At 48.2% G+C, this 27,236-nt stretch overlaps 1 protein-coding gene across 1 annotated transcript; it reads left to right on the forward strand.

The window, feature by feature from the left end:
- Positions 1 to 998: 998 nt before the first annotated feature.
- On the forward strand, positions 999 to 27,236 carry C2CD2L (C2CD2 like). Its single transcript, XM_059719887.1, has 14 exons — positions 999 to 1,392; positions 11,293 to 11,388; positions 11,875 to 11,994; positions 14,335 to 14,445; positions 16,110 to 16,223; positions 17,213 to 17,327; positions 17,509 to 17,632; positions 18,220 to 18,284; positions 18,952 to 19,079; positions 20,395 to 20,566; positions 21,332 to 21,433; positions 22,364 to 22,497; positions 22,873 to 23,155; positions 26,227 to 27,236. The coding sequence occupies exons 1-14, from the start codon at positions 1,087 to 1,089 to the stop codon at positions 26,448 to 26,450; spliced, it is 2,094 nt and encodes a 697-aa protein (XP_059575870.1). The 5' UTR covers positions 999 to 1,086; the 3' UTR covers positions 26,451 to 27,236.

Here is a 27,236-nt window from a genome sequence, read left to right on the forward strand (position 1 = left end):
TGACATCCGTGGATTCCACCATTTCAGGCCTAGGAAGCTCTGATTCCACACGCTCCCTCGCTAGTGGTGCCGCTCTCCCCCAAGATCTGTCCAGTCCATTTTTGGACCCTGGCTAAACTGCCAGCTTCCACGACATCTTGTGGCCATGAGTTCCGCATTTCACATGCTGCGTGGGAAAACTTCCTTTTGTTAGTTTTAAACTTAGTACCTTCTAGTTTCATGCTCTGACCCAGCCCCTGTAGTGTGCGAGGGAGCGAACACGTCCCTCTGCCCTGCTCTTCCCCGTTCAGTGTTGCGGGCCCTTATCACGTCTCCTCGAACCGGAGCTAACGTGGCCCTCCAGTCTGCCTGTGCGGAAGCCGCCGCCGCAGGCACTGATCATCCTGGTCGCCGCCCCGCGTCCCTCCGGGAGCGCGGAGACCAGGCCTGCGCACCGCGCCGGCTTCCTTGCGCTTCCAGCTTCCTTCCTAATCCTTCCTCGTGTTGTGCTGCCTTGTTGGATGGCTGTTGACCGGGTGTTTTTAGCGAAACGTCTGCTCAGCTGGTCTAATAAAGGATAGAACCGTGCCTACCTAGATACTTATGGTGGCGTTTCGTTTTAATCATGGGGAAGCGTGGATTTGCGGGATGTAATCAGAGATTTTGGATTTTTTTTACACGAGCGAATTTGTGCGTTTTAAAGAGAGAAAACCGGGCCTCCGGGAGGGAGGGAGGGAAGGAAGGAAGGAAGGACGGCCGGCCGGGCAGAGCGGAGCGGAACCCGGCCGGCTGTGACGAGACGAGAGGCCGGCCCGGGCCCTGAGCCGCGGTCCCGACGTGGCTGCCCCCCGGGCTGTGTCCCGGCGCGGAGCCACCTCCGCGACTCGGACCGGGCGGCGGCGGCGCCTTTAAGGCCGGAGCGGGCGGGGCAGTCACGTCACTGTTGCTGTCAGCCGCCCCCCCCACCCCGCGCTGCGCGCGCAGCCCGGCTCGCCCGGCCCGCTGCACAGAGCCGGCTGCTGGGCCGCGCGTGCGTCCGGCGGGGCCGGGCCGGGCCGGGTCGGGTCGGGCTGCCCGGCGATGCCCCGCGGCGCCCCGTGAGCCGCCATGGCGCTGGAGCTGGAGCTGGGCTGGGCGGCGCTGGTGCTGCTCTTCGCTGCCTCGCTGCTCACCGTGTCGGGCTGGCTGCTGCAGTGCGGCCGCGGCGCCTGGGCCGGGCGGGCCGCGCCGGGCGCCGCCGTGAGGGGCTGCCTGCGCCGCCTGCGGCTGGGGCTGGGGCTGCGGGCGGCCCCCGGGCACGACGCCGCCGGCGCCCGGGCGCTGCTGGCCGCGCTCTTCGCCTTCCGCGCCTTCCGCCACAGCTGGCAGCGCGCCTGGCTGCGCGCCCTCAACGAGCAGGCCTGCCGCCGCGGGGTAAGGCGCCGGGGGCGCGGGGCTCCTCGGGGCCCCCGGCCGCGCCCGCAGGGAGAGGGGCCGGCCGGGGCGGGCGGGAGACAGCGGGTGCGCTCAAAATAATGCGCCCTTCCACCCCCCCCCCCCGTGTTAAAGTGAGAGGAGGAAATGGGTCTGAAAGGTGTGCGTGCGCAGAGGGCTCGGGCTCGTGCTCGTGCTCGGCCACGACTGTGCCCAGCAGGAAAGCCCCAGGCTGTGGCTGGGCGGCACAAGTCCATCCTGATCACCAGGTTCTCCTGCCCTAGAGGCTCACGTGCGCTTTTACGGTGGGGTCCCTACGTAAAGCAGGTAACTTTCCAGCATGTTCCTGCAGTTAACAGCTTCACTCGAGGCAAGCCCCAGGTGATGAACGCACTGCGATGATGAGATGCCCAAAGCGGACCTTGCGGGAAGGCCTAGCACATCAGGCAGAGAGAGAAACACCAGTCTTGCAACCATGCCTTGTTTACACAGTGCTGTGCAATGCCGTTCCACTATCTGTAGGGAAACACTTCTCTAGCAGTGAACAAACTGTTGAATTGCAACACTTAGGAAGTGTGTGTGAAGAAGATGGTGAAATGAAAGGTAAACTGGAAAACATGCTTGGCATTTTAAATTTATATATAAAATATGCCAGAGCTACACAAAAGTGGCACCTGTTTTCCTGGAGGAAACATCATGGGGAGTAATTTAAATGACTATCCTACAGGCAGTTAAACTACAGAGAGGATTACTTTGGCACTTTTTACACTTTGGCCAAATGAGCTGAGGTTTAACAAGCTTGACAAGTAGAAGTAGGGCTGATCTTGCATTAAATAACCAAGTTGTGCGAATTGGCATTTGACTCTGGGTATCACTCATCCCAGCTACACAAGCGATCATCAAACTGTGGGCTGGGGGGGTTGTTGTTCAAGCCCCACCTTTTTCCTCCCCCACTGTCTCTCCTTTGCCACTGCTTTCCTCACGGGAGCAGTGGTGGGGAAGGGTGCAAATTTAAGACCACCTTCCAATAATTAAATTCTGGACGTGGAAGACTATAACCAATTTATAAATGTTTCCATGTCCATAATCTAATTATTGAGGGGCTGTCTTAAATATCAGGTCTTTCTGGATTCAGGTAAATACAGTAATTTGGAAGGTGTTTTACTTGTATGAGGAAGCTGGAATGGCAGACATGATAATGCTAAAGTGCCACTCCTGTCACTGGTTTTTCCCCCGGCACCCTAGTAACTGACCTTGGACCTGCACTTCTTCTCCTGTGCTATCATGCTTTATCCCAGCCCTTTAGCTGTTATACCTTCCATGGCCTCCTAACCATTGAAAGGGAAACTTGTACTTTCCTTGTGGGTGTAGGCCCACAGTGACTGTATAGCCAATTAGCTTGCCTCAGGCACTCCGACTCCTTCACATTTTGAACTCGGAGAGGGCAATCCATATTGGCAAGTAGAAGCGAAGCAGTGGCAGGGAAGATACTGTCGTCTTGGTCTTGAATGGACTTAAGAGTAGTTAGAGGGTGAAGACCTGTCCCTTGCACTGTGGGCAGGCTGACCCTGGCAAAAGTCTACACATGCCTCCAAATGCGAGGGTCTCGGCTGTGCAATGTGTGGCAATGGGGGATTGCCTTCGGACTTGCCCCCTAGCTTGGTCCTTCACTGTTTTGGCTAGGGGCAAGTGCGACTATGGGGCATCTGAACTCTAAGCTCTTTGGCCTTGGGGCTTGCGTAGATGAGGCCTGCCATGTATTTGGGAGTATATAAAGCCCAAGACTGTGTCTGAGAGTTAAGATACTTGCCAGTGGTAGTGTCACACAGATTTGAATGACTGAGTTCTGCTCAGTTGAAATTTAGAATTCCTTTTGGAACTGGTTTGGCCCTGAAAATGGGAGGGAGGGGGAGGGGAGGGGAAGGGGGGTGCGGAAGGAAAATCCAAAGCAGTTACTTGCAGTGGCTGGCTTGGGCCTCGAATTGCCTGTTCACTTTTCTTGTCTGGCTTATTTTAAGGTCAGATGCGTTTCTGGTTGTCCTTTGTATGAAACTCCCTAATCTCAGTGGCATTCAAGAGACAAGTGGGGAAAACAGCCCCTCAGTTGTAAACTGGAAAGATGGAAGCGCACCAACCTCATTAAGGAGTGCTTCTGCAAATGTAGCTGGATTCTTTTGTATGTTAAAAGTTGGGATTAAACCTGCTTTTGATTTGATGACAACGGTGTGCCTGTCAATCAAATAACTGCCATGTACAGTTTGAATTTTCAAGTAAGAGTGTTCATTACTTTATTCGGCTTTAGAAAGGAGAAATTGTCTTAAATTCGTTCGGTGTGTCATGAAGTTTTGGGGCCCCTCTACTGTGAGCTACAAACAGTAAGTTAAAAACTTACTATAGAGTGAGTTTTAGTTCTCTAAGGTGGCTTAATTAGTAGTTCACCAAAACTGGGGAAAAAAGCCTTATTGTCCAAGTGAATATTTATGTAATGTGTAGCTACTGAAAAGCAGGCTTGTGCTTAGGTGCCATTATTGTCTATGCTGTTGGAGTGATGGTTCAGGGAAAATGAGAGCAGCACAATTTGTGTACTTAGCTTTTATTGGATGAACTTCATAGTTGGGGGAACATGTCAGACAAACTTTGGGGCACAAAATTCCTCAGGTTAATTAATAAAGCCAGTCCAGTCAAAGATATCAAACTACCTGCATGTTTTGTTCTGTTGCCCATGGCAAGTGAAAATTCTCTTGTTTAAACAAGCAACAACAAACAAAATCACCATTGTCTTTTGGCACACCTTGGTAACATTTTCAATCTAAAATGAATAGCCGGCATCCTATACTGGCAATGATATTTTCGTAGTTAAGTGCAATTTGTACTGTGTGAAAGGAGGAGATCTTCACAGGTACTTTAAGGCTTGGTTATATGTAAAACTGAATAATAGGATCAGGTGCAAAACTTGAACAGTTTTATGGAGAAGATGGGCTTTCACCAAGCATTTGTTACTTTGACAAAAGTAGGGATATCCATGAAAAGTGTCTGTTCACCTGGAGTTGATCCTGTTCTCTAAAAGCAATTGCTGCTGTTGCTGAGTCTTGTTAGTGTCTTAATATTTATCATAACGTATGTGCACACAATGATTAATAGAGAAAACAGGGAGTCTTCCATTTGAAAAAGGAAAGTCACATCTTTTGTTGGAAGAATTTGACCAGCTCTCCCCTTTTTTGAATGCTTTAGGAGACTAGTCTAAGCTTGCCAGTTTTAACATAACATTGCAGTGTGCTTTCCATCCACACCTGGAACCTAGCTGAGCCAGGGGAAAGAGCTCTGGCCCCCACAGTGAAGTTATTCCCGCAAGGCCCTGGTGTGGCATCTCACAATGGCAGATGCAGTTAGAGGGAAGCTTGCATTATTGGTTGTGCCTTATCTGGTCTGAAGTTAAAATAGCTGATGATATGATTGTTAGAAAACAATTTTTGAATAACCTGGATGACCTACTCGTCTTCTACCTACTTTGTGCTGAGTTGTATAGAATCCCATGTAGCTCTTCTTGTCTGTAAGTCAGTTTTTCTCAGTAACTTACAGGTCACTGGAACGTCTTTCTGCTGTCTGCATTCTTTAAGATGAGTTCTGTGTTCTGATATTGCTGCAGGTTAGGTAGAACCCCCCCCCACTCAAATATCCATTAAACATAGCTGTATTTCTGGGTCCAAAAACCTTGACTCAGCCTCTTCCCTAGCTAAATAGATCTCTCCTATCATTATACTGGCTGGTCCTTACATTGCCCCACCCAGTAAACTGAGAACAAGAATGGGAGGGGCAGGCTAATGAAATTTCTAGCAGGTAGATTTAGATGCTGCTCTATATACGGCATATGTATAACTTGTAGAATTCTCTGTTGATTGTAATGTCTTGGTCACATTGCATGGCTGTGTGTAAACAGGGTGAGATTACTGATGATAGAAGTCAAAACCTTTATAGAGATACTGGTGAAGATAAACAAGAAATCATTTGCTTTAAGATGTCAGGTGATCAAGTCTCTCTCCCCTGCTGCTCGCCCAATGTAAAGCCCCATGCAGTTGGTCAGATTCATTACTGTCTCTCAGCTGAATTACATGGTCCCTTTTTACAGGTGCGTACTATTTCTTAAATAGTACTATTTCTGAATGCCAAAATGATTCTTAAAAGGGAGAGCTGGTCAAATTTGTGAAGCTTGCTACAAATGCAGATTTGGAGTATGCTGCTTTCTTCACTGTGTGTGTACGGTGGAGGAACTTGCAAAATACGGGCGTTACAAAAGGAAGAACTTGGAAAGGAGAGTTACGAGGAAGGTGGTGAAGTAGAATAATAAGGCATCCATGGTGCAGGGAATAGTGTAGAAAAAGACACGGTGGAGGGAACAGTAGATGGAGTAGTGTTGCTGATAGAGGTGCATAAGTCAATGTGCTTTATAGCAACAGCTTCATGAGCATTCTCTGGGATGCTTCCCAAAAGTAGCCTAGGGTGACTGGCAATGCTTCTTCCTTCATGTCCTTTGCAATGAGCTATTCAGCAGAATTCACAGACTTGCTGGAATCTGACAGGGCTGCACCAGGAGCACTTATGTTGTGGCCTTGAACTTGTGACCTCTGGGCTGTCAACCATGTGCCTTAGTGCCTATACCACCCCAGCCCACTGATAATGGTCACTAGTCTCAAATCTCTCCTCTCTGCTCCAGAAAAAAGAATATTAGATTCACTCCACCATCTGCTCCAAGCAAAAATATTAGCCCATGGCACAGCAGAAATCCATCTCTTTCCCTTCCGAGCATACATACTCATAGCTCAGCACCGGTTCCAACTATTGCTTTATACATCTGTTAACCAACAGTGCCTCGGTGCCATAAAGGGAAAGGAGAACATTTGTGATCAGTATCTTGCTTGAGGCAGTTATGTCCAACAGAAAGCCCTCTACTTTCATCTTTCCTCCCCCAAATAAGTTTTTGCAAATATAAATTTGCCGTGGCCTTAGATTTTACGGGTGGATTGGGCATGGGTAGTGTTGCATCAGTCTAAGACAGGCATCCTTATAAAAGCACAAAGCAAATGGCATTAACTCTCCTCTTGTTGACTCGGAGGTGGTTAATGTGCACTGGGCTTTAGAAACCTCCCTCCCTTGTCCGAGGATGTGGTGGAGGAAGCTTGGTTTGCTGCTCTCCACGTTGCACCTCTTGGGGGTAAACAAAGGATGAGGCTCCACAGCCTGTCAAAGAAAGGGAACTTTGTGATGGCTTTGGCAGACATAAGGGACTTCGTGATGTTGAGAAGCAGAAGCTGAGAGGCCTTCCTCCACATCCTGTTATGTGAGAGTGCATGTGGGAAGGGCTGTTTGGGTCTAATCTAGACTGCTGCTAGATTCAAATGATGGAACATCTTGCATGGTACCAAAAATGCTTGCCTGTGTTCCAAGGCAAAGCATATCTGCTGCTGATTGCCCTCCTAGCGGGAGCCATGGAGATCATGAGAGGGAAGGAAGCACATGTAGCTAAATCTGGCTCTGTGCTGCTCTGTCCAGTGGGACCTGGTGGGTAGAATCGGGACCTATGTATGGAGTTGGATAAGACCTGACACAGTGAATTTTTAAAGACCTGCTTAAATTTTCTTGCATAGGAAGGAAAAGTCCTCTAGTCCACTAGCGAAATCCAGACTGCAGAGCCTTGACATCCAGCCAGCGAGGCTTTCCCTGAGTTGGGATATTAGGCAGCAAGGACATTATTTCTCAAGCTGCATGCAGCTGGGTTGGGGCTGGGTCACGTTCCCTCCCTTGTAGGTCTAGGTTGGGGCTGGGCCATGCCCCTCGAGCTGACACAGCTGGATCAGAGCTGGGCTGCTCCCTGCCCCCCCTTCCCTCCTCACCAGAGGCTGGATCAGGCTGTGTTGTGCCCACGCCAGGCACCAGATTGGTCCCACTGGCAGGATCTGGCCCTCAGGGACGGGACGTGGGCCATCCAGCCTGTAGGGGTGCAGGGAGCAGTGGTAGGGTACAGAAGCTTTGCTGTTGTTCATCTGATGCCCCCTCTCCTTGTAGAACATGCTTGGCTGTCACTGGTTCTGTGTCTGTATGCCGATTCCTTTACAGTAGGGCTGTACAGCTTCTAAGTCCCTGGGGCTCATGTATTGCCCAGGCCATACCAGGAGAGCCATGGGCCACTGGGCCAAGTGGTATGTGGGCTCCCCTTCACTACATCTCCTGACGTGGTGCTTCACTGCGTGGGTTGCCTCCAAAGCACTGGGTTGCCTCCTCCCCTTCTTGCTGTCCCATGCAGGCATGATTCCCTTCTCCCACCTACCCTTCCTGTGTAGCCGCAGGTTTCCCCTCTCCTCGCCTTGCCTGGAGTCACCCTCTCTCTTGGCTTCCTGCAGTATGCCCTGATGCTCTTAGGATGGGGACCTTGGAGAATTTGGCTGCTGTTGTAGCTGGATTGATGGAGGGGAACAGTGCTGGGCTGAGAAATTATCCCCTCGTGGGCCACATGTGGCCCCATGGGCTGGCAGTTGGACAGTCCTGCCTTAGAGTTTAAGTCCTCATCCTGGAACTTGTTTCCAGTGTTTGCATGTGGGGGTAAAATTGAATTTCTAATAACCTTTCTTTTAGTGACAAACTTCCTTATTTCTAAACCCAAATCCTTGTCCACAATGAGAAGAGACTTAAGAGTTTCAGCAGCTCAAAAAAAAATCCTTTGAATTTCTGAGTGCCAAAATGGGAAGGAAGTGAGGAAGTAGCTGCATGCGACTAAACACTGATTAAAACCTTTAGAACATGATTGATTTTTTTTTTAATTTGCTGTTTTTAATCCAAGCGACTTGATGAGGTTCACTGTCTTTAAGGGGAGACTTTTGGATAACACTGTGCTGTCTCGGAGCCAGCATGGGATCAGAATACACGTGCCCCTAGGCTTCCATCTGGACTGCATCCCTCACGTGCTATGGGAAGTTGAGCAAATAATTTAATTTCTTCAATGTCTCTCTCCTTTTTGTTAATGAGGACATGGTAGCAGCTTATTACCTCATGGGTCTGCTGAGAAGCATCAAATATGTGGAAGATGTAAATGTATCAGCCGCCTCTAGCATGTTCCTGCTGCGTGTGTTCCACCCCCCCACACAGTGTAATATGGTGGCAGTGGGATAGAAGTCTGTTTGTGCTCCCCTTTCTTGCAGAATTTCAACTTTTTTCAGCAGTTGGCAAGATGAGAATCCAGTGTATATGACTGATACCCGTTGTGATATGTTAAGGTTGAGGGCATGGGAAGAGATTAATATGACAGCTGTTGTTCTGTAGTTCTTATACCTTTCCAGTTAAGATGGACACATGCAAGACTAAAATTCAAAAAAGTAAATGCCAGTTTTCCCCAAATTTGTTAATAAGCAACAGCCCAGGGCTGAGCAGTTTGCCCTATGCCTTGTCTTTGCCATCAGTAAATGTAGTTGTTGCAAAGAGCGGGTTTCGATGAGTCAGAATGTATTACTCAGCTATGTGTTGCTGTTTTTTCCTTTAATTGCATTAGGCCTGATGGCAGTTCCATCAGAGAGAAATTTTATAAGGAGCTTTTTACTCCCCCTGCAATCCATACCAACTTCAAACTTTAGTCTTGCATCTGATAGGCAAGAGTGATTGGAGTCTGAGCCTGTTCTCATTACAGATGATAGCCATATAGCAAGACCACCCCTCCTGTTCTCCTTTCTAGGCCCCAAGAGGACTCGGAGATTTCAGCTAGAGGCGAAAATCCTAATGTTCTTCTGGATAGTTATTTTTAGCTGCTTTTTTTTACTGCTATCAGAGTTTTTCCCTTTTAGCAGTGCCTGCTGAAGAACCATAATGTGTGTGTGTGTCTATGAAAAACTAGAATTTGACAGTGGAATTACTGCAGAAAGGGCAGTACAGTAGCTGTGTATATTTTATAAGTGCATTGAACGGTCGGGACACTAGAGGATCCATCTTGGCTATGTGGTGCTTGTTAAGTGGGTTTGATCAACAGTGAGGCATTCAGGCTAAGAAAACTGGCAGTAGGAGGAAAACGTCCCCACTGGTCCTTGTTTAGTTGCATAGCTTTCCTTCTCCTTTGATTTTAACTCTTAGTATTGATGTAACTTCAGTTTTCAAAGGCTGTTTACTAATCCTCCTCCAACGTTACTGCAAGGAAATAGTCTATTATTTTCAGCTTGTAGACTTGGAAATGGGCAAGAAGGAGTGACTTGCTAGCCATCAGTAACGGAGGCAGAATTATAGCTTAAGTGTTAGTGAATTCCTGTCTTGTGTTCATTCTATAAGGCTGTTCCTGTGCAAGCGATCAGTCTTGGTTTTTAGCACCACTGTCTGTACAACTTTTCTTCACTCTTAATGAATTTCACAAGTATAACTGAGGCCTGGATGTTCAGGCCAGGCTATGTGCACCTCTCTGTTTTGCAAAATGTGATGAGCATGAGAAGGTAGAAGACTAACCATACAGAATCAGACTTGCAATCCATCTACACTAGTATCTTGCTTTAGGTGCCAGCTAGCGTGAGATGCCTCCAAGAAAGATCTGGGGAACCCTTTGACAGGCAAACAGGGGAAGAGGGGGCTGGAATAAGCTGCTCTCTAAATATCTTGGTCTAGCCCATAACACCCAGAGATTTGTCTTTGGTCCTGACTGCTCTGTTCAACAGCTGCTTCTCATTTTGCTTCTGAATTTTGCGTGTCTGTTTTGGCTCTCTCTCTGTACTTGGGTTCCAGGACAAGAAGAAGAGAAGTTCATTATCTACATGTCTACAGTTTTCTGTTGTGGTTTGTGCTACCCTTCCCAGTGCTAAAGGCTGTCTGGCACTTGTCATGAGGAAGCTCTGTTTTTAGTTGTTGAAACTTTTATTATGCTCCCCCACCCTCCTTTGCCACTTCCTTCTCCACCTCAGGTGTGCAGGGCTGAGGGTGAGCTTGCGGCATACGGTGCAGTGGGGAATGGGGGGCACGGGTCTAAGGTGTGCCGTGTAGCAGTGGTGGAGGGGTTTGTGGGCCCACACAGCAGGTTGGGGGCGGGTTTTATGGGGTGTGCGGTCGGAGCCTGCCCTGGTGTGGCCCGCAGGGCATGCAGCCCCCAGCTGTTTGGAAGCTGGACAGCCTTGGCTTAGGCAACCCGTTCTCACTTCCATCTCCCTGCTCGGCAAAGCCTTAACTACCAGCCAGACTTCTGGGGAAAAAGGGGTTGCAGGTCTGGTTTCACTCTGCAGAGAGAAAAGAAGGTAGAAGCAAGAGAAGCATTTACAAAAGAAATGTGTTTTGTTCAGTGTCGAGTGCTGGCAATAAGAAATGCTCATCGTTAGATTAAAAAACTGGGGAATTGTATTTCAAAATGAAAGTTTGACTTGACATTTCTGGGCATCATAGCTCCACGAAGAAAAAACGACACCAGCAGTTTTCATCTGCCTTCAACACCGGCTGCTTCCTGCTGGGAATTCACAGCAGGCACAAGCAAAGAACAGAAGGGATGGTCTTGTGCATGCTTTTTGATGCACTTTGCCATGCGAGAGGCTCGGGGTGGGGGAGGTACATAGGAGCTCAAATATCACTGTCTGAAAGGTGTTAGGTTTGGTAATATCATAGCTGAGGCCAAGTTACTAGGACTTTGGATTTCCTTTAACCTGCTGTCACCAGATTTGTGCTCAGTTTTGGAATCCTTCAGGCTCCATTCAGATTACCACAGGCTGGTAATGCCATAAGCAGACCATGAAAGGTTTACCTTTCAGTGGTTTGGAATATCTCTGCTGCTCTGTTAGCTCTGTACTCGTATGCGAGTTCCCTAAAAGAGCTCTGGAGGCCTCTTGTTGGAATTACTGATCTGTTTGAAACCTGCTTTGCTCTTGCTTAGGAACTAACTGGAGTCTCTTGCCCTAGAGTTCAGTGCAAATCACATTTGAAGAGAGTTCTCATCTACCACCAACCGCAAATATAAGCCACGTGACCTGTGTAGACCAGTCGGACCACAGCATGGTAAGGCTCTGCATCTTCGATCTCGCTATGATCTCTTTCCGTTTACCTGCTAGTCTGCGTTACCAAGATTGCCTTGCACTATAGGACTGGCCCAGAGCTGCAGTCAGGCATGAGCTGTGAGGGGATCCACTTGGGACTGGAATAGCTATGGTGGTTCCTGCAGGTCATGACTGAGGCATGGCAGCAGAGCTGAGCTCTCTCTCAAGTTAGGAGTGAGAGGCAGTGATAGAGCCGAGTTGTAGAAGTCTACATGGGGCTTGCTCTTGGCACTAGTCGTTGCCCTGGATAGTACTGTTGGCTTTTTATGTCAGGATCCTACAATCAAAAGCAAAATGGATCTTGTGAGCTAATGTAGCCTTACTGAACCCTTGCTGTGGCTTAAGAAGCAAATTCGTGAGGTTGCTATGGTTCATGTGTTGGCCCAGTGTTTGTATGCCCACGACTTGTGCATTTGTTCATGGAGACGGCCTCCTTTCTTCTGTCTAGGTGTTGCACTGCCATCTGTCAGCTGATGCTGTGAAGTTCCCAGTTTCTGTTGCCCAGCAGTCCCCAGCAGCTGTTTCCATGGATACCTATCAAGTCACTTTGGATTTGCTGCAGGCTCAGGTAACCTATGCACTAAAAGTGGAATTTGATGTTTTCCACTTGCACTGATAAGCTGTTTAGCTCCTGATGATCCTTGTTCCTTAATAAATAATAAGAATTCATATCTCTTGACTTTTTTTTTTATCATTCCTTCCAGGGATCCACCTTTTAATACTAATAAGTTTTATTTTTAGAAACAATAACTTCAGTAGCTTTCCACCAGAGTATTTGCTTACTTCTGAGATAGGACAGGGTTTAGATTTCTTTTGAAGAAAGAACTGAGGCAAGAGATGCTTGGTCCTGGGCAAGGACCGTTATACCTGAAAGAGACCTGGGCCCCATCACAGGCATATGTCCTATAATCCCTTTCACAAATGGATCAAGTCCCCTCTTGAAACTACTAAAGTATCTGTCCCCCTCTTCCCTTTTACCTGTTCCAGTTGGAAGAGTATCCCAGAACCTTGCTGCTGTAAGGGTTAGAAATGTTCTCACTGTCAGCCTAAACTTACTTATGGCTAGTGGGTACCAACAGTGTCCTTCTGTTAAACTAGTTGTTTTCTTTCTTTGGCTATGCACACATTTTGATTTGGAGATGGCAGGGATAAATTGCAGACATACATTTGCTTCTACATGGTAGAAATAAAGTGACCGCCCGAGGATCAGGGGTGTTGGTTATAGCCGTGTTGGTCTAAGGACATAGGCAGACAAGTTTCTTTGGGTAAATGTGATTATCTTTTATTAGACCAAATAAATAGTTGGAAAATTTTACAACTATTTAATTGGTCTAATAAAAGATACCACACTTACCCAAAGAACCTTCTCACCCTGGGATCAGGAACTTGTGCTTGTCTTCTCATGAATGAGTCTGCATTCCCATGTTGCACGAAAGGTGCCCAACCTGCAAGTCAGTACTGAAAACGGTTAGAAGGTAATTTCTTTCTCCTTTACTGTTACATGCACCATTTCATTGTCATCAGTTGTAGAGGTAATTAAGAGCCAAATCCTGAAATCCAGCCCTGGTGACATCTTCCTGGGGAAAAAGAATCTCTCTCCAGGCCTGGGGAAGCCACTGGATCCTCACGGTGCACAGCAGAAGCTGAGAGAGGGAGAATGGCCTATAAATCTGTGTTGGAATTGACTGGTTGACTGGGCTGAACAGATGTCTGGATTAACAGTGAATGTAGTCTTCACTGTGTCACCCTCTGGACTGTCTGATGATCAGTTCTTAAGAACATAAGAAGTGCCAGGCTGGGTCAGACCAATAGTCCATCTAGCCCAGTTTCCTGTCTTTGACAGTTGCAGACGTGGATGCTATAGAGGCAGAGCATTGAACCGAGTATCTCTAGAGTGATCTCTCCCTTATTCAATACTCTCCCTGGCATCCACTATTTTTTGGGTTAAAGATACTAGAGGAAACATCTCCAACCCTTCTGTTCAAGGGGCTGAAGTGCCATAGTATAATGTTATGCTCTTGTTGGTCTCTGTACGCTATAGAAACGTGAGGAATCCTGGCTAGCTGCTGGAAACCTTTATACCACGTGGCAGGCTCTGTCGGCGGTAGATGCGAGTGCGAGTGTGTGCATTTGTAGGAGTTGTTGTTGTTGTGGGCTCTTACTTCTCTGGGCTATTATGGGTACCAAGGTGAAGCACAATAAGCAAACTGTATTGCATTGATACCAGTCATAGCTTTTTTTTTTTTTTTTTTGGTCTTGCTTTCTTAGTCCTACTGCAAAGCTTGGTTACGCTGGGTCCTGCTGGTAACTAAATCCCACTTCTGTCCATCTTCTTTGATTTGTATCCTGCCTTTCCCAACAAAGGCATAGGGTGGCTTACAAGAAGAAAACAATGAATTAACAACAGGGGAGTGACAAGAGGACCTAAGGAGCTTACCATGTCTCAGCCTGGTTTTGTTTGGCGAATGCCTGCCCAAATAGGAAGCTCTTCTGAGAGATGCTTGGGCTCAGGCTCCGGCAAGCCTCCAGGTGGAGGGTGTGCCAGAACCGAGAGGGGCAGTTGTAGAGAGTGCCCTTGCACACACTTGCACCAAACAGACTGGGTATATTGATGGCACTTGTAGGAAGTTGCTCTTGGCTAACTTAAGGGATTGCAGTGAGGTGTAAGGGAGACCCTGGGTAGTAGAGCCCAGATTATTTGGGGCCTGTTAGGTCAAAATCAGAACCTTAAATTGTGCCTGGAAAGCTACTGGGAGACCATGCAGACTCCGGAATTATATGCTTCTGGCAACCCACTCCTGTCAGAAGATGGGCCACCATGTCCTGCCATAGCTGCAGCTTCCAGACAGAGCAACACACCTAATATTAATTTTATGCGCTCCTAATTATCTCGTTTGGCCTGCTCCAGGTGGAGATCCGTTTGGAAGAGATACAAAATGAGGGCCTGGTGGTGTCATGGATGTTCCAAGACAGACCAGACTTGAACTTATCAGTTCTTCCACGATTTCAGTCTCGTGAAGTGAGTAAACTGAGGATGGGGTGGATTGAGATGGGAAGGTTGGGGTGGCTGGAACCCAATATCGGCTGTAACTTGGAGAAAGGAGTTGTGTATGTTTTTATGACCTTAAGCTAACAGTGGTGTATCTTCACTGAATCTGTAAATGGTAATGTAGGTAAGGTTTCAGTAGCTTCTGCTGTTTTACTGAGCTCTAAGCAAGGCAGTTGGATGATGAGACAAAAAAACTATAAGGTACTCCTCACTTAACGACCTACCTATTTAACGACCGCGCAGACTTATGACCAGATCTCCGAGCAGTCGGTACTCCGAGCAGGTAGGTCGTTAAGTGAGGAGTACCTGTATTGTGGAAACGGTGCGCCGCAGGTTCAGCACGGCGGGGCGGATGGCTCCCGTGCTCGTGGCCCGGGCGGGGCAGGGCGCACGGAGCGGCTTCCTCGCCGGGGCCGGGGCAGCTCCGCCGGCTCCCACCTGCCTGCAGGCGCGAGGGCGGCAGGGCGGAGGTCCCGGAGTGGCCCCGGGGCCGGGATGCATGCACGCCCGCCCGCTGGAAGGCGCTGGCCCGGAGCGCAAGGGCAGGGCGGGCTCTTGCTCCGCCGATGCCGTTAGGGCCTGCCCGCCCCAGCCCGGGGCCTCGCGGGGGCCAGGGCAGCAGCAGCGCCCGGCGCCCCGCTCCAGAGGAGGCAGCCCCCTCCCCGGCCGTGCCAGTGCACGCCGGAGCACTGGCACAGCCCAGCCCAGCCAGTACCCAGTGCCCCCGCGGAAGGCTTGACACCCCCAGCCCAGGTCACAGCAGCCGGGGGAGCGATGCCCCCGGCCCCACGCGACAACAGCCGGCAGGGCGCAGAGCAGCCCCGCGCGCGGGTCTGGAGGGTGGGTTTAAGGGCGGTGGTTAGTTCTGCCTGCCGGGGCCGAGCTTCCCTCCTGCTCCCTGGTGCCAGCTCCTTCCCTCTCCCAGCATCCTCTTCCCACCAGCCCTGGCTTCAGGGCTGGTGGGAAGAGGAACGGAACCCGGCCGTTAAGTGAGGAGTACCTGTATCTGTGTTACACAGGTACTCGCATAACTGCTTTCAGTGCTGGATCTGAGGTTGGGAGAGTTTTTGGACAAAAAGCTAACACAGGCAGCCCACCGTGTTAATAACTTAGTGAATGGAACTTGGGCACATTTTTGTCTCCACAGCTTGGTCCCTCCAATCTCACATGTCTTATTTGTGCCTTGTATCTGTGCTGAGAAGCCTGCTGTCCCCTGGCTTGTTCTTTCTGTGTTGCTGTAGGAATCTAGCTGTCTTCTACTACGTGAAGCAGGATAGTCATTGGTTGTCTTGCATGGCTGTGACAAGTCTTCTCCCATCACACTTTGGGGTGAATGCAGATCACCGGGGGAGCGGGGAGAAATGTTAGGACTTGCCTGTGACCCACTAGCTCTGAAGCCTCTGATGGGTTACCATATGCTGTATACATAGTCAGCGTTGCCAGGTGGCTTTCCTTTTCCAGGAGGGATAAAGGGAATGCAAAATAGACGATGGATTTTTCAGGGTTATGTGACCCTGTCTTAGATGAGCTGAGGTCACTTTGGCATAAGTTCAGGACTGCATACTTTGCTCTAATACAGAATGTTTCATTCTCCAAATCTTTCATTTGTTTCTTCTTGGTTTGCTGGACAAAAGAATGATGGGAAAGTGGATCTATCTACTATCAAGGATCTTATTGAGGACTCCATTCTCAGCACGCAGCCTGCCATGATGGTGAATCTGAAGGCATGTACTGTTGGTGGCAATATGGTAAGATTTTCCCAACTTTTAACCTGATGAGGCACTGGAATTCAATCCATGTGAGATGGCTGAGGTGGAGAGCAAGACTAGAATTGAACAGGATTAGATATACCTGTGTGAAATGCCTGTTGCCATATAACCAAGGGTGCAAATGCATGTGGCCTTCAATTCATGATGGCAGATGGACAGTCAAAGGTGTATCAGCACTGGATGTTGATCACTTCTTTTGGGTTTTTTGTTTTTGTTTCTTTTTAGGTGGGGGAAAATGTATGGGCTATGAGTCTTGTCTAGCCTTGCAATTCCTCTGTTCATCTCTGTGTGCTTGCAGATGTTAGTTAGACAGTTTGCACAGAAGTCCAATCCTATAGTGGTCAGATTCGGGAGAGTGCAAAGCAGACCCTAGAGATGCATAATATTTATTGTGCTGTTTGTGTGCATATCTCATTCCACTTCCTCTCCTGCAGCCAATGCTTGTTCTCTACTGTTTGCTTTTTTACTTCACTACAGACCTCTTAATCCAGAGGGGACTAACCTTTTTGGCAGGCATGCTACAAATTAGCCGAGCACCCTTCCAAAATGCCACTCTGATCCCCTTTCTCTTGCTGCTCTGCTTTCTGCTCCCTGCCCGTCTGCCATGTGCCACACAGAGACTGCTTGTGTCACAGGTTGGCCATCTCAGTCTTAAACAGTAATGCTCAGGTAGTCACTGGCCTGTAAACCCTTTCATACATTAATAGGCTTTGGATCATTTCAGCTTAATGAGCAGCTTTTCTGCATCACTCATGCCTGTTGTCATTAATGGTAACTTGGGGAGATGCTAGGATTCATGCCATACCTTTCAGTTGCGTTCTGCTGAGTTGAGTCCATTCTCCTTCCTCTTAATCAGTGTTGTCCTTTTCCTTTCTCCTCTCTGAGCTGCAGTGACTCCTTCCCCTGACCTGTTGTCTCAGAGGTGCAAGGAATGACAATAGGTTATGACGCTCCTTGTTCTTCCTCAGATGTCCAATGCTAAGCTGTCTCGGGAACCCTCCTCAAACATGGCAAGCCCAGTGATGCACAAGCTGCTACTCCGGAACCCACGAGCACTCAGCTTGGGCCATGAGGAGAAGCAAGGTGGGAACAGAGAAACCAGTTTACCTGCTGGGTATAAGTGTAGGGTTTCAGAGGATGGGGAGAGACTCCTCTTTGTCACTAGAGCTAGACACACATGCACGTTAATGCAAGACGTTGATGATTTGCTCTGTCAGGTTTAGTTATTTTCTTCCTTTGATCTGATCTCTCTATCCCATGCCAGGAAGTGGGGACTTTTGCTTTGTGGCAGAGCTAGACAGTCCTTTGCAGCAGAAATGGACAAAGCCTGTGAGAGCCAGCAGTGCCAGTGCAGGAGCAGAGGTGGAATGGAATGAGGAGCTTGCACTGTAAGGAAATGGTATTTTGTTCTTGGGTTCTTTAATTTTTTTTTCCTTAAAATGTGGGAGTGATGAAGACAAACCTGCTAGATCTCTAGAATTCACTAGACTGGCATGTTGCTAAGGGAAATAGCCAACAGGTAAACTCCACTATATTGAGACAGGTTTGTATTTTCTACGTGTCAGTCTGTCCCATCCATTCCTATGATTGACTCCAATGCAGCTGTTAAAATGCACCCCAGTTTTTGGATATGCAGAACTTCTCCATGTCTTCTTCTGCCCTAGTTTCCCTACAACTATGCATTTAGATCCTGACCTCCAAAAATTACTGTGTTGTACAAGCTCCACTCCCCTCTTCCTCCCACCATCTCCACCTCCCCACAGATTGACTGCAGCTCTGTAAGTCCACTGTACTGGGAGCTTGAGTCCCTCATCCCCTGTTCCCCTCTCCCATTTACAACCACCCTGAAATGGAATCTAGGACACGTGTGGCGATGATTTAGCAATAGGGTTGGCAGGAGGGGAGGAGAGGAATGTGGGAGAACTAGAAAGAAGCCTTTCAGCATGTGCCTAATCCAGTGCTTCTATCTTGGCAGGGATCTGGGGCCACAGAGCAAAGAGTTAAAGCTCCAGGTATTGAGGATCAGCAGTGGGGGTGAAAGTAAGTACGGGACCCACAGGGAAGAACCGTGGAGTTGAATAGGCTTTCCCAGTGTCACTAATGGCCCCCTGAAATTCTTATAAGGGTTACGGTCATGGAGTCCTCCTGGGAGGGCAGGGAGACCTGAGCTGCTCTGTTTTAGTTTGTGGATCTCGTACCTTACTGAAATGCTATGTGGGTTATAAACTCTGGAAAAGATACTTCACTGGGGTTTAGATGTAGTGAAAGCTCTGACAGTTTTCAGATGTGACCTCTGCCAGCTGGGTTGTGGGGCAGATGTTTTCCTTACTAATTTCTCTGATACCTGGAAGTTGCCCATGACATAGCATTCTGGTTGCAAATAAAGAAGACTGAAGAAGGGCCGTGTTCTGGAGGGAGGTGAGTGTGATGCAGTGCTGCCAGGCTTCTGCCCAGCTGCTCAAGGCTTCATTCCTGAGTGCAAGACCCGAGCCTGAGGGAACCTGCGGAACTTATCTCCAGAACTGGGGGTGCGCAGTTCATTCATGGCTCAAGCACACACAGAATGGTCCCATTGACTCCTCCAGTGATGGGAGACAGCCTGCTGCAGCTGTAGGGCTGTTCCTTGTTGGAGCAGGAAGTTGAATCCCCAGAGATTAAAAAGGAGGTTTTGGAGGCATCTGGCTTATGCTTGTTCTCCCTGTCACAGATCTGCTGCTTGGACATGCCATAGTCTTCCTTAACCTCCTTAGCAAGCAGCCTTCTGGGAAGCAGGCCTTTTCACTGACCCCAGGTGTGGGACATTCATTGGCACCTGCTGCTACCCTTACGTTGGAGGTAAGCTTATGGCTTAGGAAGGTCTGTGGAGTGCCTACCCTAGAAGAGTTGCAAGAGGTGAACCTCCTTGTAAGGAGGTGGAATTTGGGTTGTGGCATAGGAAGCTCTAGTGGCAGTAACAGCATTGCTAGAGGTGAAAATGTCTTAGTTTCTAGGGGGCACTGCTCTTTCCTGTGCTCCTGAGCCTCCTGTAAGAACCATATATTTGCTTAAATCCAATACAAGATTTTTGGTTTGTTTTCACCCCCCCCCCTTCCCGCCCCCCCCCCCCCCAAATCAATATTGTGGGGGGGTGGGTCTTAGATTTGAGTAAAAGTTAAGGGCAGACGGCTGCTCTGGCTCTGGTTCTGATTCTGACCCTGATCCAGGTTTGCTTTGGGCTTAGAGCCACAGTCACAGGTGCTGCCACTGCTGTGTATGCTTAGGTGCAGCTCTGGTGCTGCTCTGGCCTGGCAGTGAAGGCGGTGGCAACCCTAGCTCCAAATCTGTCTCAGGGCCAAGGCCTGGGCTGCAGCTGCTGCTCCCCACCTTGGTGTGGTCTAGAGTCCTGAATTGAGGGTAAACGATGTGGGGCAGACAGCAGGGGGGAATGAGGGGCTCAGGCATTATGAGGTGGGGAGGGCAGGTAGCAGGGGCACAGGCACATGACAGGGGAATGGGGTAGGTTGGGAGGCAGGGGGCAGGTATGGGGAGACAACCCTCCACTAATTAGATTCTATACATGGTAAATTATAACAACATTATTAATTTCCATGTGTAGAGTCTAATTACTTGAGGGGTGTGTGTGTGTGTGTTGGGGGGGGGGGGGGGGGGTTAAAGTCAAAGTTACCTTGGATTTGGGATTTGGATTTGGGTAAATATGGAGGAAAATATGTTCCTCCTAAAGGAGGAACAATGATCAGTGCTGGCTGCCTGGTCTTTGTGACTGGAGACCTCTGTCTTCCTGGCCTGATGGACACACTGGGCCGGTGTTGCCTCTTAAACAGTGATGCTAGGTAGGCCTTCAGCACTTGGGTCTAGGACCCCCCTGCTCACTCGGGGTAGATGTAGAAAGTGCAGGATTAGCAGAAGCTGCTTCTGTGACTAAGGTTGAGGAAGAAAATCATGCTGCTCCTGGGGATGGCCAGTAAAAAGTGTCACTCAGTATGCATCTTCATTACTACACCATGTCAAGCCCAACCTCTGAAGATCTCAGTAGGATTTTCTTTTGTTATTACTTATGAGGGGCCTGTGCATCCCAGCCAATGCCTTTGTACCTGGGCGGAGGTCAGAGGGTGGCTCACCATGACTCCTTTGTATCCTCTTCTCCTTGAAGTTTTTCTACCAAGAGTCCCCTGCATCCTTGAGTACCCAGCATACTGCATCACTCCGCACCAGCATCACCCCCACCAAGAAGATTGAGATGGATCGTACCATCATGCCTGATGGCACTATTGTGACCACTGTCACCACCATTCAGTCCAGGCCCAAAGTGGACGGCAAGCTGGGTAAGGTCTGATTAGTATGCAGCTCTTAGACACATTGCTGGTATCTGTAGTGAGAGAATAAAGCAGCTTTTAATTTCACCAGGCTTAGTCTTAGAGCATGTGGTTAGCTTCTGTAGCTGTCAAATGTAGCAGTCCTTGCATATGTGCTCGTCATATAGATAATGAGAAGGGTGCCTGCAGCCTGTGGTGTGGGAAAGGGATTATTGGCACTGGGCGATGCTGCTGTTCTGTTGTTGGCATCATGCTGTGACTGGGAAAGTACACTTGGCACCCAGGGCCTCTGCTTCTGCCAATTCTTGCTCTGCTACTGGCTTCCTGTATGACTCTGGGGAAATCAGTTTGTCTGTCTGCTTCCATTTCCTCATCTCTGAAGTAAGGCTGATGCTGAACTGTGGTGTTCCTCATGTCAGCGTTGTGCACTAAGTACTGTCATGTGCTGACTAGAACCAAATGCTTTCCATCTTGGCTTGGTAGCATTCCCTAGCTTCAGTTCCAGGTGGGAACACTGACACATATTGCACAGGACTGTGTAGGAGACCAGTGTGCAATGTGACCGGTGTCTGGGATGCTACATGACTTGCTCCATGTTTGATGGAGATCTAGAAGGTTCCCCACTTTTACGCACTGCTGGGTGGAAAGGCTTTGATGGGCCCAGTGCCAAAGACTTGCCTGTAATGGGCAAAGTTTGTGCTTCAAAGGCAGGCAACTTCAGGTAGGTCCTGTCCCTCCTACTGCTGACTTTGTGCATTTCTTTCTTGGGTCTAGATTCACCTTCAAGATCTCCATCCAAAGTCGAGGTGACGGAGAAGAAGACAACGGTGCTTTCAGAGAGCAGCTGTCCCAGCAACACCTCACCCAGCAGCAGCCGTATGTCCTTTGATACCTGAGACCTTCCTTAGTAGCAAGAAGCTCCACCTCCAGTAGCAAAATATAAGTCATTCTCTTGGCTGTTTTCTGTCCACTATCAGAGAAGGTCACTCAATTAACATGGTCCTTTGTAGAAGGCAGGGTAGATTTGCACGTTACAGACAAACCAAAGTGTGTGCATGTGTGTAAATACACGCACACAGAGCACAAGGCTTTAATGGGCTGAAGCTCACTTTATCTAATTTTGTGTGTACACATGCATATGTGTATGTTGTCTCTGTGTGGTTAGTTTATAGGGTGCTAATCTACTTGGCTAATTACTTGACTTGAAGCTAACATGGCTAACTGTCTCTCTGCTTACCATCCTTTGCTTCAAACAATACTTCAAGATACTGGGGGAGGGGCGGGGAGGAAGATGGTGAGGATGGAGTAGTTAACTTTGTTGTCAACTCCTAAGTTCCTTGTTGCCGATCTGGCATATCCTTAAGGTATCTCACCCTGGAGGGCTTCACAAATTCTGTATTGGTGAGTTGCTTCTGAGCCCTTGGCTAGAACATATTCCGTTAAGCAGGGCATGATGGAAATTAGTTGGGAGTTCAGGACCAGAATTGAAACTGACATCCATGTGCACCTGAAACTGCCTGAAATGAGATACTGTCCAAATAAAATGATCAAAATTGGAATCTTGCCAGGAAGTTAGCATTACAAACCTAATTTATAAATGTGGCAACATTATTAATGCTTGCAAGTGGCTTGAGACTGTGGCTTTAAATCTCCATTCACTTACTGACTTCTCCAAGACATTCTGCTTTTGGGTCAGTAGAGTTATTTCAGCAAAGAACTACACCCCACCCTTATCTGGATCCATGTTAAAAGAAGTTGTGGTCTGCAAGTGATTTGTCTGCTCAGGGATGCCTTTTTTGTGAATAGGGGAGAGTCATATGTCCAATGGCTTGGATCCTGTGGCAGAGACAGCGATCAGGCAGTTGACGGAAACAAACAACAAATCTGTCAAGAAAACCCCGACTAAACGCAGCACATTGATTATATCAGGAGTTTCCAAGGTAACTAGTAGTTTGGGAGCTCTGCTGAAAAACTGCCTGATGACTGTGTATAATGACATGTTCCGTCCCGCAGAGACCCTCAGGTCTAGGACACGTGTAAAGGAATCTCCTTAAGAGTCTGAAGTCTCCCCCAAAAGCATCCTAAGCCTCATAAGTTGCAAATGATTTTTGCTCTCAAGGGGCAGTTTAACCATTTGAGGCGCAACCTTCAGTCTTGTCCCAAAACAGACTTCTTGTCCTCCAGCTCAGAGACTCAGCAAGAAAACATCTGTGTTGTCTGAAAACAGGAAGGGGAAGAGGTAGCCACATGAGAGGAAAGTTGTAAATGTGACTTTAATAAATGGGTTCCTTGTTTGACCTTTAAATCCCCTTCAGGTACCAATTGCTCAGGATGAAATGGCACTTTCTCTTGGCTATGCTGCATCTATGGAGGCAACAGTGCATGGGGACTCTGTGGTGTCTGGCACTTCTGAGCAGATGCAGACCTCCGCTGAGCCATCCCAGTTGCTCGAAGCATCCTTCTCAGGACAAAGGTCCAGTCAGGAGCTGGATGAAACAACACGATCGGACATTTCTGAAAGACCGTCCGTGGAAGATGTTGAGTCTGAAACTGGCTCCACTGGAGCCCTTGAGACCAGGAGCTTAAAGGACCACAAAGGTGAGGACCAGTGTTGCTTGGAACATGAGCCAGTCAGCCTTACAGACCTGAGTCTAGGGTGATGGTCACGTCTCGTGGCTGAGTAAGTGTCCGCTTGTGCAGTGGGTGATAGTAACTTCATTCCTTATGTGTTTTGCTAATCTACAAGATGATGTGCTTTAGGGAACATGTTTGTGATTACTTCTGGAAGATATGTCAAAGCAGTCGCTTTCTAGCGAACAGCCAACCTGTGTTAGCAGCACAAATTGCAGGAATGGGACTTGGACTGGAGTGTTCTCTCAAGTAGGTGCGCAAATAAAAGGAGCAAGCAAGTTGCAGTGTCAAATACAAGGCAAATGTGAAGTCAGTTTTAAGACTTATTTTACCAAGTGTCCAATATCATAACTGCAAAAAGCAATGGGGCAGCTGATGGAGACCTTGCGACAGAGCTTTTGTGAATTAAAGAGTTGGGAGTTGGTGAAACTACTAATTGTGTGATGCAAGATAGTAATGTAGTTTGCCTAATGAAACAAAACATGTCTGTGTAGGTGAAATACTTACTGATGGAGAGATGCAATAGTCTATAAATGGCATGTTGGATTTTTTTGTTTTTGAGGTCTAGAGTCAGAATGAAGTCAGCCTCGTGCTGCCTGGAAACGCAAGTGCAGATATAAAAAAAATATAAGTTTATTGATAACATATATTTTATATATATAGCGGGGGGTTTGTTTTTTTGATTGTCCCAAGCCAAATCAATTCCAAATCCATGAGTCATTCAAGAACCATATGTGACCTTACTACCAGCAAACATCCTCCACCCCCACCTGGGGCTTCAGATGCTTCCAAATCATTTGGCAGGCATCCTATGTGCAGGACCAAGCTCAGAGGCTTGGGGTTCAGATGCCCCCAAGTTCTGCTCACCCTCAGCCATATGGCCACAGGAGTAAGCTAGAGAGGAGTCTCCCATTTTGATGAAGTGGGCCAAGATCTTCCCATGGGAAATGAACATAGGAGGTTAACTACATGTTACCTCCACGGGTACTACCCCGTGTCAGAAAAGCGGTTATCCTGAGCGACTAGAAAAAACGCCTTAGCGGTCGTGGTATTTCTGCTGCCAGGTAAGTATGGAAATGCAAGTGCATATCCCTGTGCTAGCTTCAAAACTGTAAGTGGTAGTGCTTCCAGTTACAGAGCTAGTTGGGAGTGGGGCGTTCATAGGGCGGTGTATTTAGGGTGGTTATTGGTCCTGTTTTATTCTGGACTATCCTGTTTTAAACCTTTTGTCTCCTCTTGGCTTCTGAATGAGGAATGGATGGCAAAAGTCCTGTTTTTCAGTTGGTGGCAATTATACATGTTAATATTATTTGCCCTCGCAATTCTGTGGGCTGTGCACAGCCAGGAGGAGCAGGGTCCTAGCCAGCCAGGGTGGCTCCACCTCTTGCTGCTGGTTGGCTAAGGTGGCAGCCCCACCCCTCATTGCTGATTGGCAGCGAGGCCTGCCTGTCACCAAAGAGATGTCCTTAATTCTGGGGATGCTAACTGTACTGCACAATATACCCTAAGGCAGGGGCTTTCAACCTGTTTTGGTTGAGGTACCCCCAGCGGCCAGCCCAGAAGCAGGGAGTCGCCTGGCCGGTGGACAAGTGGGTGGTGGGGGCAGGGGAGGGGTTCCTCATTGGCAGGTGGAGGGGGCGGGGGGGATCCACTGCAGCAAAACAAGACGCTGCGGTGGCAAAATCAGAAGTGCTGCCGGCGAAACTGGAAGTGCCCCCAGCTTCTCTGCTGCACTGCCACGTGCACCCTGGGGGCTTCCCAAGTACCAGTTGAGAACCCTGCCCTAAGTCGTCCTGAGGTCATAATTTGCTCAGGAGTATCATGACAGGCAGAAGAGCAATGGGATGAAACTAAAGAAGGGAACTTCAGCCGAGTGTTGGGAAAAGGATTTTTTGTAACGGAAAGGAAGGGGTCTTGTTTGTTCCCAGTGGGAGCAGATGTATGGCTCAGCATGACATGGTGGTCCGTGCCAAAGAGGGGGGTTTGTGGCCTTGACCAAGGAAGCAGAGATGGTGTGAAAAGCTAGGAAGGAAATGGGATATTAAATTATTGAGATCTAGCCAAACATCCCTGCCTCCCGTGCCATTCCTTGGTGGAAGGTACCAGTAGTACCATCCATAGAGTTCAGACTGGAAACGAAACGGTAGTACTTTCCTTAGCTCCATACATGAGCCAAGGTCTTACTTCCAGCAGATTGTGTGGCAGCTCAGAATATAAGTGTGTACTCAGCTGGGGTCTCTTAGGCTAAATGAGGTTCAAATAATTCATAAACAGGACTTGATTTAATGAATAAGCCATAGACATGCCAAAAGCCCCTGCCTGCAATCCTAAAGAAATCAGATTTCATTAACTGCCCCCCCCCCCCCCACAAACAAAAAAAGTACCCGTAATTGTGAAGGAAAATTTGAACATGTGATATAATAGTGACTGTAATGAAATCTGCCTCAGTCTGCAGATAACTTTCAGCAGACCCCAGTGTTTTACTTTGGTTTAACTTTTTTTGTAAGTGTCTGAGGTGACTCTGGGTTTTTGGAATAAAAGCCAAGGAAAAGAACTGTTCAGTCTTGCATATTATTCATGTCTATACTTATCTAACATTTGATAGTCATAAAAATTAATTGGAACTTTTTAGAATTTAATATTGCTGTTTTATGATGATAGTTAACTTTGTTTTACAATTGACGTAAGCACTTAAACTCTCTTCACTGTTCCAGTAAAGTAACGCTTAAAGTATATGACCATTTTCAGACCAGTCAGTTGACCGAGGTGGTTGTTTTCTTTGTTTGTTCGCTTGTTTTTTGACGGGTTAAATACCCAGCCTAAAACCTAGTGGAGTAGAAAGAATTGGGGAAGAAGGAGTTCCTTAGGGATGGTGAGGCCTTGCACTGTGGGAAGCTCTAGAATTCGGAGAGTATGTGCCTGGGTATGTTGTTAGGCTGTGACGCCAGGAAGGAAACATGGTCTGGTGGCTGGAGTTTGGGCTTGGAGTTGGCTTTATTCCCAGCTTTGCCATTGACTTGTGTGTTCCCTTTCTGCAGTCAGCTTTCTTCGAAGTGGTACCAAACTCATCTTCCGGAGGAAGAACAAACAGAAGGAAGCTGGTCTGAGCCAATCGCATGATGACCTCTCCAATGCCAGCACCAGCTCTGCTGCTAGGAAGAAAGCGGGGAGTTTTTCTCGCCGTCTCATTAAGCGTTTCTCTTTCAAGTCTAAATCAAAACCCAAAGCCAATGGCGGCACAACAGCAATGGGTGAGAACTGAGGGAAGTATGAGCCAGTCTGAAGGACTGCATGGGATCCTCTCTTTTGATCCATCTTTCCCACCCCTGGTGTGAGTGATCACAGTCCTTCCACCCTCCAGTGAAGAGAGACGTCCCCTGCCCTGGTGCTTTCTCTTGGTTGGGGAGAAGAGTGTTCTGAACCCAGAGTTAAGGCTGATGAGCTACCTGGGTTCTGTCTCCTCTGGACATCCGAAACCATCTTCCTCTTGCAGGAACACAGGGGCATGCTAAACAGTCTGACAGTTTGAGACGCTGTTGAAATAACTCCACATTCTTGTGGTGGCAACATGCCTCTGACTTCTTCAGACAGTTTGCTGTAAAGGGAAATACCCTGAAGATGACTGCTTTTGTGCTAAAAAATCAAGAACTAAGGGGGTTAACTATCTGCAGAAGAGACTCCTTTTCATAACTTTGAGGATAAAGAGGTTCAACTGTGGCTGATGATGAACCCTACACTTGCAATATTTATGACCTGACTGAGATGGGACAGTTCAGTGTCTCTGCTTGGTGGAAAGTTTCAAGGGGAGGAGTTAGACTTCCATAATCCAGTTGCACTCTTTGAACTGTGACTTTCGGAGAGAAGTTTGGGAAAATGTCTTTAACTGAAAGGGTTTCTAACAGAAGAGGGAAACTAACCATGAAAGAAACTGTCTGCAGGGTTCTTTGAAAAATCATGTCATAGCCACAGTAGTTGCTCTCCTGTTGCTGGGCTTACCTCAGGTCTGTGATATCATGGAATGCTGAATTGATCCATAGATGTGCACTAA

The sequence above is a fragment of the Alligator mississippiensis genome, chromosome 16 (genome assembly GCF_030867095.1).
Source record: "Alligator mississippiensis isolate rAllMis1 chromosome 16, rAllMis1, whole genome shotgun sequence".
Classification (NCBI taxonomy): Eukaryota; Metazoa; Chordata; order Crocodylia; family Alligatoridae; genus Alligator; species Alligator mississippiensis.

Coding starts and splice junctions, on each gene's coding strand:
- C2CD2L (XM_059719887.1), top strand. CDS start 1,087: ATGGCGCTGGAGCTGGAGCTGGGCTGGGCGGCGCTGGTGCTGCTCTTC. Junction 16,224..17,212: donor GTACTGTTGGTGGCAATATG/GTAAGATTTTCC, acceptor GTTCTTCCTCAG/ATGTCCAATGCTAAGCTGTC. Junction 18,285..18,951: donor GATCAGCAGTGGGGGTGAAA/GTAAGTACGGGA, acceptor TCCCTGTCACAG/ATCTGCTGCTTGGACATGCC.